Source organism: Delphinapterus leucas, chromosome 15, assembly GCF_059928025.1.
Source record: "Delphinapterus leucas isolate spDelLeu-1000000601 "Yukka" chromosome 15, BTC_Dleu_Yukka2, whole genome shotgun sequence".
NCBI lineage: Eukaryota > Metazoa > Chordata > Mammalia > Artiodactyla > Monodontidae > Delphinapterus > Delphinapterus leucas.
The window spans coordinates 58,860,736-58,875,237 of record NC_143143.1 but is presented as its reverse complement, the minus strand read 5'-3'; the positions used below and the strand labels follow the sequence as shown (position 1 = coordinate 58,875,237).

At 43.7% G+C, this 14,502-nt stretch overlaps 1 protein-coding gene across 6 annotated transcripts in view; it reads right to left on the bottom strand.

Annotated features, from left to right (window-relative positions):
• Positions 1–14,502, bottom strand: part of DNAAF9 (dynein axonemal assembly factor 9) — a 148,436-nt gene that overhangs the window by 24,106 nt on the left and 109,828 nt on the right. For all 6 annotated transcript variants that reach the window (XR_016387882.1, XR_016387886.1, XR_016387885.1 and 3 more), the window contains 3 exons: positions 14,044–14,202; positions 8,748–8,873; positions 712–749 (listed from right to left, as the gene is read on the bottom strand). Coding sequence is in view for 1 of the 6 variants with exons in the window: in XM_022592877.2 (XP_022448585.1) it covers positions 712–749; positions 8,748–8,873; positions 14,044–14,202 (323 nt within the window). In the remaining 5 variants the exon portion in view is untranslated. The remainder of the gene's footprint in view (positions 1–711; positions 750–8,747; positions 8,874–14,043; positions 14,203–14,502) is intronic.

The following is a 14,502-nucleotide window of genomic DNA, read 5'->3' as shown; positions in this document are numbered from 1 at the left end:
GAATGCTCTGTTGTCTCCATTCCCTGTGGATTGGCAATGGCATCAGCAAGGCAAAACCGTGCTGGTGACACTGAGTTATTTTCTTCCATCTAATTTCTACTTGCTGGGCTGTTTCAGGAAGCCCAGACCCCAGGCCTTCTGACAACAATAAGTATTTTATCACTAACTGTAGGAAATTTAGAATTTATTCTGGGTCTCCAGCCATCATAGCTAATATGACTAAAAAGTGCTGCTCCCAGGCTGCCAGATGGTAGGACAATGCAAGGATGAGTATAACCTACAGGATGGGTGGATTTTTCTAAATGTTATAAAGGAGACGTGGAAAATTTCAGTATATGTAGCAGGGGATTAAGGGAGGAGGTTCTACTCGGCCATACTCTCACTCATGGGACAGGAGAAATGCATCAAAATCTTGCTGATCCACAGGCTAGGAATACCTATTCAGTCCACTGACATTAGCTGGAAGGCCAGGGCAGACTTAAGCCCAGCTCAGAAGAGGTGTTGCCATGGCAATTTATTATCATTAAGAGACAAACTCTCGGAAGAAATCTGCCTATCAAGTATGATAAAAGCAAAAAATGCCCAAGTTTTCCCTGGATCAGTTTTATTTGCTTTAGATTTCAGAATGGTAGGTGGGAGCACGAAGAAAAGTCTGTCGCATCTAAACATAATTTGAAAGGCTTGCAAGCGAAAACAGAGCATATTGCTTACCTTGTGAACACTGGTCGAGACATTTAGGAAAGAGAAATCTAGGGAGAAAAAAGAAATATTTTAAAACCATTAATCTCAGAATTTTCATTGGTTATTTCTCACAAAAATGTGAGTATCACTAACATACAAGATGACTTACTCAGTGGGGCAACGGGCAGGCAACACTGAACATTAAGGATAGCCATGATTATACAAAAGGTTTTCATAGCTTTGAACCAAAGTCCCCTAAGCCAGAAACCCCACAGAAGTCCCAAAGTGGCCAACTCTTGGTGGAATGTTGAAGAGGGGATACTGAGGACAGGGCCAGCTCTCAAGACTATAAGAAATGGAGAAAGAGAACTTGGTCTTCTTTTCCACCCTCCCAAAGAGATACTGTCCTGACAGTAAAGGGGAAATTTCAAGGGAAAATGAGAATTATTTTGCCTAACTGTGCCAAGGGCCTTCAGTACCAAAGTTGCCATATTTCCCTTTATGTGCACAACAGAATCCGGGTTTCCCTTTAATCCTATTCTGAGCTCAAACGTGAATGAAATGTAGGAAACTGACTGATTGGATTGAGGGTGACTAATCCAAAGTGTGAGTTAACAACTGTAGCTCTGCAGTAAGCTCCAGAGAAAAGCCCATATTCTCAGTGCTTTAAAACTTCTAAAACACCACAGTGCTCTTCTTAGAGAAGAAAGCTAACACTAATGAGAATAGCTGCCTTTTATCAAGTTCTTACCATGGGCTGGGCACTGTGCAAGCAGTTCATATATACAATTTTATTCTCACATCCACCCTGTGCCTTGGGTACCTAAAAACCACAAAGAGTGGGTTTAGGTTGGCTAAGCAAGCTAAGCACTTGGCCCAAGGTCCCACATGCAGCTAGGAAATGGGAGAGCTTATACAGGGACCCAGGTTCATTTGGCACCACAGAGCTCCTGTGCTTTCTTCCCCTGCAAATAAGATGCTTGATGAAGCCACCCTCTGAATTGTTGCTGGTGTAGTTGGCAGGTATTAGTGCTGTTCAAAACACTGAGGGGAGTTCTCTCCTGCAATTTTCTTGGTGGTGGCAAATCCTCATCTTTTAATTTGATTTCTGACAACAGCCAGACACACAGCATTTGGAACCAAATTTGGTGGATGAGTGTGCTGGATGAATACAACTTTGGGCTGTGGATCTAGTTCACTTGCCTGACTCCTTCATGGTTTCTAAAGAATTCCATGGGAGAATCCCCATGTGCTCTGAGCAAGGTCAGGAGCCCTGGAGCAAAGGAAGAGACATCCGCACCAGAGTCTCCCAAGAATAGAGGTCACTGACTTCACTGCATTCATAGTCCACTGAATGGCCAGCCACACAGCAAATGCATTCTTAGAAAAATGACTGTCCCCATCAAGTAAGTACCTGTGACTTTAGAGTACCTGCCCTTAAAAGCCCTTCTCAGTGCCCTGCTTGCTTTCTTGCAGCAGCCCACAGAAATTCACACCAGTGGCATCTTAGACAAGGCTGAGCAATGTTTCCCCTCGAGGCATCTTATACAATCACAGGTTGGATGCTCATGTTTTAAACCCCTGACAGGGTAGAGGGCCATTAAGCTGCTCACTTTAAACAGCTGCAAAGAAAATACTCAGAACACATGGACTTGCACATACATGCAATTTCTTCTCATATCTTGGCACCTCTGGCATCCCTGTCCTTCAAATTCATATGCTGGCTTTCTTTACTAATCCAACTATGAGTTATCATTGCTTTTTTATAATTCTTATAAAATTACATGAATCTTTTATTACAGCACTTCCTACCCTATATCATGATTAATTGTGTACATGTCATGGGTGTGGCATTTGGAAAATTATTTAACTTTTCTGAGCAACAGCTTCCTCATGGTAAAACATGGTAATGATGCCTACCTTAAATGCCTCCCAAAATACCTAAAGGGGATTTTGAGGTTTGAAAGGGGTAAAGCATCACAGTGTCTAACAAACAGTGGAAAACAAATGTTGGCTCACTCCTTTCCTTCTCTGCATATCGTCCTCCCTACTAAACTGTAATATTATTATTATTATTTTTTTTTTTTTTGCGGTACGTGGGCCTCTCACTGCTGTGGCCTCTCCCGTTGCGGAGCACAGGCTCCGGATGCACAGGCCCAGCGGCCATGGCTCACGGGCCCAGCCGCTTCGGCATGTGGGATCCTCCCGGACCAGGGCACAAACCCGTGTCCCCTGCATTGGCAGGCAGACTCTCAACCACTGCGCCACGAGGGAAGCCCTAAACTGTAATATTATTGAAGACAGACAATAACAAGTATTGGTGAAGATGTGGAGAAATGGGAACCCTCATACATTGCTGATGAGGATGCAAATGGTATAGTGGCTTTGGATAAGTTTGCAGTTCCTCAAAAAGTTAAATATACAGTTACCATATGACCCAGTAATTCTACCCAAGAGAACAGAAAACATACAACCATATGAAAACTTAATACGTAAACATTCATAGCAGTATATTTATGGTAGCCAAAAGATGCAAATAACTCAAATGTCCATCAACTGATGAATGGATAAAAAAGATGTGATATATCCATACAATGAAATATTTGTCAATAAAAAGGAAGGAAACACTGACACATGCTACAACATGGATGAACCCTGAAAGAAGCCAGACACAAAAGGCCACATATTATATGATTCCATTTATATGAAATGTCCAGAATAAGTATATCCACAGAAACTTCAATAAAGCTGCTACATTAAAAGAAGCCATATACGTGATACTATAAAATATCAAATGGTTTCCCCATCATCCAACATTTGCCCCCAAGGAACTGGTCATTTCCCAGAAGGGACAACTATTTCATAGTCTGGCATGTATCCTTCTAGATATTTTCTATGCGTATACAAGTAAACATTTAAAAAATACACATTGTTTTGGTAATTTGTTTTTCTCACTTCATAAAATATTATGGCCATTTTCTATGTTAGAAGATAAAAATCTACTTGATTTTAAAAAATGCCTGCATAGCAGTCCATTATATGAATATCCCCAAATTTAACAAGTCACTTACTAATTGAGCATTTGGATTATTTCCAGTTCTTTGATATTATTAATAGTGTTGTCTTGAACATTGCAGAGCACACCTGTCATATTTCAGACTGCCCAGTACCTTCTAAACACCTTTCCCAGACTTGGAATTAGGAAGCCCATCCCTGGCGTAAATGGCAGAAAACTGCTTTTCCAGCCTTTCTTGCCGTCTGGTGCAGGCATATGGCCGAAGTTCTACCAACTAGACTCCAAGTGGCAATGAGCATGGTGAGTGAGGGAATGTATGGTAAGCAGACTCCATTTTCTGGTGGAAGAAGTGGTTGAGATATCCCCTTCACCGGGGCAGCCCTGCAGGAAGTTTGAGTGTTCCACCTGGCTGCCTAGCCAATACAGCCTGACCCTCCTAGAGACTCTGCAAGCTATAATGTACATTAGTAAATTCCTCCCCAGCTAGACATGCTGGGGCGGGCTCTACTGTTTGGAATTAAAAATTCTGCCTGAAACAAACACCCCTATACATATATATCTTTGCACATTTGTAAAAATATAACTGTATGATAAAATTTGAGCAATGGAATGGCCATATTTGTCTCCAAAGAGATTAAATCATTTTACATTCCTATCAACAGTGTATGGAAAAAAAAAGAGTGTATATGTGTACCTATTTTCTTACACTGTTGCAGTATAAAAAATCACCCCAAAACTAAGTGGCTTAAAATAATGATGATTTATTATTTCTCATGATTCTATAGGTTGAATGGGCAGTTGTTTTGGCCTGGGGCAGCTCAGCTGGGGCTGATGATTATCTAAAATGGTCTCACTCACAGGCCCAACTGGGGTCTCAGTCCAAATGGTAGGAATGGATGGCTGGGCCTCTCTCTCCACATGGTCTTTCATCCTCAAGCAGCCTAGCCCAGGCTTCTTCATATGGTGGTCTTAGCTCCCAGAAGCAAGAGAGGGCAAACCCCAATGTGTAAATGCTTTTCAAGCCTTGGCTTGTTTCATGCTTCTTGATGTCCATGCTTCTTGATGTCACAATGCCCAGGTGAGAAGTAGATTCGACTCTTCAGGTCTTGATGGGAAGGACTGCTTCTGCTGTGGCCATAATTTTAATCTACCACAGTTGGCTATGTAAGGATGGATTCCTTCCTCCCTTCCTCCCTCCCTCCCTTCCTTCCTCCCTCCCTCCCTCCCTCCCTTCCTTCCTTCCTCCCTCCCTCCCTCCCCCTCCTTTGTTTCTTTCTTTCTTTCGGCCATGCCATGCAGCTTGTAGGATCTTAGTTCCCCAACCAGGGAGCGAACCCAGGCCATGGCAGTGAAAGCACCAAGTCCTAACCACTGGACTGCCAGGGAATTCCCAGATTGTTTTTGCTTTTTAAAAATTTATGGGCTGGGCTTCCCTGGTGGCACAGTGGTTGAGAATCTGCCTGCTAATGCAGGGGACACAGGTTTGAGCCCTGGTCTGGGAGGATCCCACATGCTGCGGAGCAACTAGGCCCATGAGCCACAACTACTGAGCCTGCACGTCTGGAGCCTGTGCTCCACAACAAGAGAGGCCGCGACAGTGAGAGGCCCACGCACCATGATGAAGAGTGGTCCCCGCTTGCCACAACTAGAGAAAGCCTTCGCACAGAAACGAAGACCCAACACAGCAAAAATAAATAAATTAATTAATAAACTCCTACCCCCAACATCTTCTTTAAAAAAAAAAAACTTATGGGCTTAACACTGGCCCACTTAATTTTTTTTCTTAATGGAATGGGATTAATGTTATTTAATAACTTTCTATTCTTTTTTTTTTAACCAAGTTTTTAAAAAAAATATATTTATTTATTTACTTGGCTGAGCCACCGGGTCTTAGTTGTGGCACATGGGATTTTCTAGTTAAGGCATGTGGGATCTAGTTCCCTGACCAGGGATTGAACCCGGGCCCCCTGTGCTGGGAGTGCAGAGTCTTAACTGCTGGACCACCAGGGAAGTCCCAATAACTTTCTATTCTTGATCATGAGTCCCATAATTCTCTTATTCTATTCCACATGCACCCCATGCACATGAAACAGAATAGCTCCACAGCCCATGCACAGGGGCTAATCATTAGTTTTCCAACAGAGCATTAGTAAATCACTATAGTAAATTACTTTCTGGAATGGATTCAAAAGTAAATTTGGAAATTTCTCATTAATATCTAAAAACTGAGCAAAATCAGTAATTTTGATTTATTGACAAATATTATTTTTGATCTCTTATACTTTTTTTTTTTTTGGCTGCATTGGGTTTTCATTGCTGCACACGGGCTTTCTCTAGTTGCGGTGAGCGGGGGCTACTCTTCTTTGCGGTGTGCTTGCTTCTCATTGTAGTGACTTCTCTTGTTGCGGAGCACAGACTCTAGGTGCGTGGGCTTCAGTAGTTGTGGCTCACGGGCTCTAGAGCGCAGGCTCAGTAGTTGTGGCGCATGGGCTTAGTTGCTCCATGGCATGTGGGATATTCCCGGACCAGGGCTCAAACCCGTGTTCCCTGCATTGGCAGGCAGATTCTTAACCACTGCCCCACCAGGGAAGTCCTAATCTCTTATACTTTTTAACCCACCTGATTTTGTCATTTATATTTTTATATTCCATAACTATAATTCATATACTTTACCCTTATTTCTATATTTAAAGAGATTATATGCTTATCTTTAGCTTGTTTATTGATTTACTTATTTAAATTCTCTTCAAGGACACTTATTCCTCACATGCTGGCACACTCATTTATTCCATAGACACTTCATGAGCACTTACTATGTACTAAGCATTAAACAGAAATGATTTCTGTCCTCGCAAAAGCTAAATCTGTATTCTATAATTCCTCTCTTTTCTCTAATTGTCTTCATTTCTTTGTCTATTTCCTCTCAAAATTTTTTTTTGGCTGTGTGGCTTGTGGGATCTTAGTTCCCTGACCAGGGACTGGATCTGTGCCCCCTGCAGTAGAAGGGAGGAGTCCTAACCACTGGACCTCCCGGGAATTCCATATTTCCTTTCCATTTTGTTTTAGCAGTGTCTACTTTTACTTCTCACTGCTTTGAGATTTTCATTTCTATAGTGAAATTTTTATTTTCTTTCTAGGACTCTAACAGTTTATCTTTCAGCTGCTTTTGTCAGCTAAATTCCTTTTCCCCTGATCTTTTCTATTTAACTGCTTTATTTATAACCTGCACACCATAAAAGTTACTCATTTAAAGTGTACAATTCAATGATTATTTTTAGTAAATTGTTTACAGAGTTGTGCAACCATTGCCACAATTCTGTTTTAGAACATTTCCAATACCCCAGGAAGATCCCTCCTCCCCATTTCCCCAGACCTTTTATATCTCTTCCTTGAGCTCTTCCCTCACCACCCTGTTAGTTTCTCTTCTCCTTAACTTTTTATTGACGGTGTAGAAGAGTGCTTGTCTAGAGTGTAACCTTTGTCTGTTCTTTGTTTATTACTATCTTTTCCTACCTTTCTATGTTAATATGTCTGATAGTGTCTAGTCCCCTGTTAGACCCCTTTCTGCTTTCATTCATCTTTAAGTAAAAACTTCAGAAAAAGAAGAGACATGGATGGTAGAAAGAGTGGCATGTAAGACTCAATATGGCATTCTGAAGTACACTGGGGATGCTCAGCATTCACTACAATAACCTAACCTAAGGCAGAAGGAAAAATAGACCACCTTAGCTTTATTATGGGAGAGCAGAACCTAGGTCAGAGCTAAAGAGAAGGGAGAATGGTGAAGACATTTCTTGGGATCAGTTAAGGTGACTAGGGAAGTAACTTCTAATGTAAATTCTACGAGAAGTCTAAAGATATCAACTTGGGACTCAAGAAGGGAGCTTTTTCAGATGAAGATCTAAGGATAGATCAGTCAGTTACCAGGAGATGACAATAATATGGACTAGCCAGAAAAACCACATGATTAAAGACCTTGGATACATTCTGCTAGGCTAAAGGGAGAGGAAGTCAAATAGCTCTATGAAGGGACACTGTAATGTTTGAAACTTCTCAGTGAGGATTTCTCTCATGATGAAATAGGTACTTCTAGATACCACTGGGGCAGTATAAACTGCAAAACCCACTCAGAAAGCAATTTGGAAATATGAATAAAGAGTAATAAAACTATCATACAATTAATTAATAATATATCTTTGAGGAATCTATTCTAAGGAAATTATCTGAAATTTCAGAAATTTATATGGATAAAGATGTTCTCATAGCATTATTTATGATAGTGAAAAGCTGGAGACATCCTATGTGACTAACAATGGGGAGCTGGTTAAGACTATTATGTCCATACATGCACATAATGATTACATACCCAATCAAAATGTAATTACCACTGTAACTGCAGGAACATATATATGTTCACTTACATAACATGTCTATACGTTAACCTAAGAAGGATATAAAATTATATGTATACCACAACTGTAAAAAAGCATGCACATAAAAGACCAGAAAGGAATTCACAAAAATTATAATAGTTAACATTGAGTGAGATTATGAGTGAATTATACTCAATTTTCTTTGTTATTATATTACTTCCAAAGTAGAAAAAAAAAGTTCACCTGTTTGTAATGAGAATAAGTGTCATTAACTGAGGTAAGATGCTTTAAGATGGCTTAACCACATGAAAAAGTATCTGTGAGGTACTCCAAGTGCCTTGGGACACAAAGCCCCTCCCCTGCAGTAAAGAGGAAAATAAAAGCCTGCCATAGGCATTCTTTTTTTCTGGGAGAAGCTATTTCAAGTCCCACTGTCCTAGAAGGGTGACTTTTCAGTGCACAAAGTGGTGAGAAGCTGCCAGTCCAAATGGTAGCTCTGAGGACCTAGCACTAATCAAATGACAACTGGGCATTTATTACATATAAGGTAGACTGATGCATTCCAAAAGATAAACACACGTAAAGATGTGCCTCCTACTGGGAGATGGGAGAAAACTGCTTTCTGTACACTTAAACACAACACACCCTGTGGGCCAGAAGTGGTCCTAAGTATGTACCTGTGCTCCATGTAGCAGCTCAGGGGCTCCACACATACTGTGATGGCACCAATGGTGAAGGAGGACTTGACATTTGAATCTGGATGTATCTGCAGGGCCTGGACAACATCAATAACATCTGTGTAGCTGGGGGGGAAAAAGGGAATAATTAGTTTACCGATTGGCGCTTTAGAGTGCGGGAAGAGGGGTATGCTTGCCGAGTGGCTGAGTAAGGGTGGAAGGAAAACCAAAAGGGGGAGACTGTGACTAGGTTCCTTGGGGTCACCCCACTTCATGATTTAGAGCCCCTGGAGTCCACAGTGCTTCTGTACTTCCAAGTTCCATTAGTTCTAACCGCAAAAGTGAGTGGAAGAAAGAACCCTACTGCCCACTCCCCTTATGAGAAGCCTGCAGGTGACCCTGGGGCTCTGAGGGTGGGACTTGGTGTTTTCTAATCAAGTTAGGAGCTCCCGCATTGGTATATTTTCTTTAATAGCTCTTTCCTCTCCTTTCATCTCACAGAACATGCAGGCAAGAGAAAGAGGGATTATGAGACATATCTCCAAGTCAGTAGACACATGTCAAACACCAACTGCATTTGTATCTCCTGCCTGGAACTCCCTCCAGGGCCAATTTGATGTTTTCAATTACAACTTAATATGTTCCTGATCCAACTCTCCCACATCTGCTCCTCTTGAGGTCTTGTCCTTCTCAGCAGAGGAGATTCCACTCTTTCAGCTGCGAGGCCAAAGGTTTGTTTGGCATCTTCTTTTACTCCATTTTTTCTTAATCTTTAAAATATAACTATGCTCATACTCCCACTCTACCACTGAGTCCAAACTGCTTCTGTCTTTGTATCTCCCTATAACCTGTTTTCAACACAAAAGTTAGAGGGGTCATACTAACCCCATCAGGTAAGCCACTGAGTGAGTGGCTTCCATCCCCCTCAGCCTGAAAGCTAAAGCTCTTACAATGGCCCACACAGCCCTCTAAGATCTGACCCACACTGCAGGGATGAGTTTAATTTCTTACTATTTCTTCCTGTACCTGAATCTAACTACTCTGACCTCCTGGCTCTTCCCTGAATGTGCCAGGTATAATTTCACCTTTGCACTCTCTGTCCCCTCTCCTGTAATGCTCTTTTCCTCAGATGTCTGCAAGCCTCACTGCCTCAACCCCCTTCGGGTCTCTGCTCAATTGACATCTTATGAGAGAGGTGTCCTCTGACTTCATGCAGCCTATGGGATATAGCAATCCTCTCTCTTGATACTCCCCACCCTCACCCCCACCTCACCCTGACTACAGCTACATACACTGTATTTTCTAATTTGTTTATTGTGTGTCTCTGCAATAAGAATGTAAGGTAGTTGCTGGGTGCTGTAATCAATGGTGCCTAAAGCAAGGCAGGTGAATGAACTGGACATTGAACTCCAGGCAGACCCCTGGCCACTCCAAGAACATTGTCCTGACTGACCCAGTCTATCACAAAAGGTCAATTCTTAAGGAGGAAAAGGCAAATCTGATGGGCAGCCTTGCTGATCATACAGACCTGGTCTTAGCCTGGGGCTGGGGGGATAGGTACAGCCTGCCTGGGCTATTTCCTGAGTTCCTACAAACAATTCATCTGTACAACGGTACTTGACTTTACTCCACACAACAACATTAGCACCCCCAACCCCAGGTCCGCCTCAGTCCTGACCAAACAGCAGTGAGCGCTTCAGTAGAGAACATGGTGTGCTAGGTTCTACAAAGAGCGAGCCCTCTGCTCCCTGGTTTCTCTTGAAGGCTTCTCCCACTGCCTGGGCATGTGTGTATATGACCATGTAGAGTGCTTTCCACTGGTTCTGTAGTGTTTGGATGGTCCTAGATGCTAGGAGAGCCCCTCACACTGCAGTAACACTCTGGTAAGCAGGCCTGAAGCTTACAAACTGCCTTAAATCTCTTTGTAGCTGTGTTTAATGGCCTTAATGCTCATGGTGAAGTGCCCTAGCCTTGCTCCTCAGCATCAGCTTTTTCCTCCTCTTCTAAAGAAAAGTGTCTGGGGGCTTTTTACTTTCCATGTCTGGTACAAGCTGCAGAGACTCTCATTTCTTAGGGTTAAAAAGAACTGAAAGGGACTTCCCTGGTGGTGCAGTGGTTAAGAATCCACCTGCCAATGCAGGGGACATGGGTTCGATCCCTGGTCCAGGAAGATCCCACATGCCGCGGAGCAACTAACCCTGTGCACCACAACTACTGAGCCTACGCTCTAGAGCCCGCGAGCCACAACTACTGAAGCCCGCGCACCTAGAGCCCGTGCTCCACAACAAGTGAAGCCACTGCAATGAGAAGCTGGTGCACCGCAATGAAGAGTAGCCCCCGCTCACCGCAACTAGAGAAAGCCCGTGTGCAGCAATGAAGACCCAACACAACCATAAATAAAAAAAAATAATAATCTTATTAAAAAAAAAAAGAACTGAAACATTTATAAGTCAGTCCTGAGGATTTTGGCAATTTTAATACAATACATTTCCCTTAGACAGGGTGACTGGGGAATTCCCAAGTTTTCAGAGGATTACATTAATTTTCACTGATTTTAATGGAAAAAAGAGCAAAAAACAGGCCCCAGGCTTCTTGGTGAGTAGGTGAAGCATCTGGGCACTGCAGCCAGGAGCCACTGAAGCAGACAGCAGGTCTTTGGTGTCAATCACTCTACTTGTTAATGGTGTGCCTGCTAATGCCCTCCCTTACTGCCCAGCCCCTGCCTTATAACCATCCTGGGCATGGCTTCCAGACAGCAGGAGGCAGCCCTCACCTCAGAAGGATGCACACCGATCCAACTGATGAAGCCTGTACCTGGCCACTCTGGCTAAACTGCCCCAACTGCATGATGAAGGCAAAAAACTAACTCTTTGTGTTGCCTCTTTCTTGTCAGTATTCTCTTTATTAAAAACAAAAACAAGGGCTTCCCTGGTGGCGCAGTGGTTGAGAGTCTGCCTGCCGATGCAGGGGACACGGGTTCGTGCCCCGGTCCGGGAGGATCCCACGTGCCACAGAGCGGCTGGGCCCGTGAGCCATGGCTGCTGAGCCTGTGCGTCTGGAGGCTGTGCTCTGCAACGGGAGAGGCCACAACAGTGAGAGGCCCACGTACTGCAAAAACAACACAAAAAACCCCCCAAAAACAGAAATGAAAAACCCAGCAGGGCTTTAACTTTCTTTCCTCTGAAACAACCTATTCCATACAATTGTCTTTCGGGCTCTATTTTACATTTGCAATTTAAGCCTACAATTTTACCTCGTTTTACATTCAATTTTTGTTTTGAGCAATACTGTTTTAAATGTAGATAATGTAAAGAATAATTTTACAATGTTCCAGAGTATAAACAAACACAGCCCCTCAAATTCCTTAAAATTATTAAAACTCAGATTTCCGCAGTTTTACTTATTTGTGTATGTATTAAGTTCTATACAATTTTGTCACCTGTGTAGGCTCCACCACCACGATAAAGATACCGAACAGTTCCGCACCACAAAGCTCGCTTGTGTTGCCCTTTTATAACCACACCCACCTCCCTCCTGCCCCCAACTCCCATCCCTAACTCCTGGCAACCACTAATCAGTCCTCCATTCCTAAAATTTTATCATTTCAAAATACATTAATTTTTAAAACAACAACCTAATAATCCACTTGATGTCAAAGCTCAGCACCACTGCCCACCTGCTGCAGTAAGTAGAATGGGACCAGGCCACTCTAGGGGCAAAAGAAAACTCTGCCCTACAGCACAGAATCCTGTAAATCAAAATAAAGGCCACATTCAAGGAATAAAATTCTCAACTTGAGAAGCCTCTGGGGTGTCCCCTCACCAACAACCTCAATACTGGGCTCTAAGGCCCAGCCCCAAGGAGATGGACATGCTACAAAGAGGCTGCCATGTGTTCCCTGCTGTGCCTCAAGAGAATGGGCCCAGCCTTTAATAACAGTGTCATAGTGAGCACCACAGCAGGAAATCCATCTGAGGTTCCTAGTGTCCTGGGGCTATGACTGGGCAAGAACTGGGTCTGAGAGTACAAGTGGGCTGGCCATACACTGTCACTGCAGTCCAGAGCAGCCAGGACAGCTAGCACTTTTGCAGACTTGTACAGTTAGAGACAAGGAGTCAACAATTCTAAAGTAATGGAAGATGGAAATGACCTCAGCTGCACAATGTCAAGCTACCAAATTTGACTCCAGGTCCACACCCCCAATGACTCAACTCTGGAGAAGCAGCAGGAGGTGATGAAGCTAGGCCAACCCATTCCTTTGACCATTAGAAGTGATGGAAAACAAGTGGTTTCTAGCCTTCTGGCTCTGTGGCTTCCACAACCTCAGCCCACTAGTAGGACAAAAGGGTCAACAGAAGGGAAGCCCAAAGCAGGTGTAAGAACAAGATCTAAAGAAGAGGAAAGATGGCCTGGCAGGGCACATACTCCCACCTGCCTCCTGCAGCACCATCGGCCTGGCTTTCCTCCAGTCCTCACCATCACACCCCAGAGACCAAACAGGGTTTTGGATCCGGGCCTATTCTCTACTGGAAATAATTAGCCAGTTGCAAATACTAATTATTATGAGCACAAAAAAACACAGCATAGCACAAAAGCACTTTGTGAGAACTGCCAAAAGCTTCTTTATCACCAACTATAATGACAGCAGCAAAGAGCACAGCCCATGTTTTCCTGATCTGACACGTTCTCCTCTGGGCCCAGGGGATGATGGGCCTGCTTCCTCCCTGGAAGCTCTTAGAACAGGTCAAGGGAAGCTCCTTGCAGCCAGGGCTCCCCAAGCAGTGGTACACACTCCGAAACTGTCCTCACAGGGAGCTCCTTGCCCAACTGGATTATTCATGCTCCTCACTGAGGGTCCAAGGAAACCCTCCTGCACTAGCCATTCCGTGGATGATGGGGCTCGAGACTAGAGTGTGGGGACTGTCTCTGCAACTCCACAGGAGGGAGGACTGAAAAAACTGAAGCTCCCTTGCCTCCGTGGCAAAGGAAGAAGCTTAGGGACCATTACTGTTAGAAGAATTATCAAAGAATCTTGCCCAGAAAACCACCTCCCTAACTCTCTGCCTTCTGAGGATATTATGATGTTGAGGCCAAACTTAAAACTTGTGTGCAATCTTCACCAGTCACTCTGGGCCACAGGATGGCAACAGTTCTTGTTGAAGGCATATCTGTGTAACACAGACACTTCTCATGCATGTGTGTTTGTTCTGTGCCCCAAGTTAGCCACACATGAAATAACAATAATGGCAAGGTCACCACCCTACCCCACTATCCCCAAAAGGCTTCCAGCACTCACCCTTGTAACACCACCAGTAGTCTGGTCTTCTTGCGTATGTAGGCTGACTGGCGGGCAGAGCAGTTCTGTTGGGCCTCCAGGGCACTGGAAAGGTATCTCTGGAAGTGGGCAGCGTGAAAACATTCGGAGCTGTCCATGACTTGACGGTATACCATCCACCTGGAAATGGCAAGTGTAATCTCAGCATGAGGACCAGGCCCATAGGCTCTGCCAGTGGATTCAAATGTGACCAGTACACCCACAGACTCTCTGTCCAGTGAACCCATACAGGAGAAAGCAATCCTGGCACCACAGAAACAGGCAGAGTGCACTGGCTGGGTGGGGAGCCCTGTATCCTGCAATCACTACCACTGGAGCTTTTGGCAGGAAATGCCTTGCCACAGGAAAAAAGGTCAGATAAGCACATGACCAACAGATTTCAGAGTTGAGAAAGACTCCTGAACAGGCAGTCACTTCCTG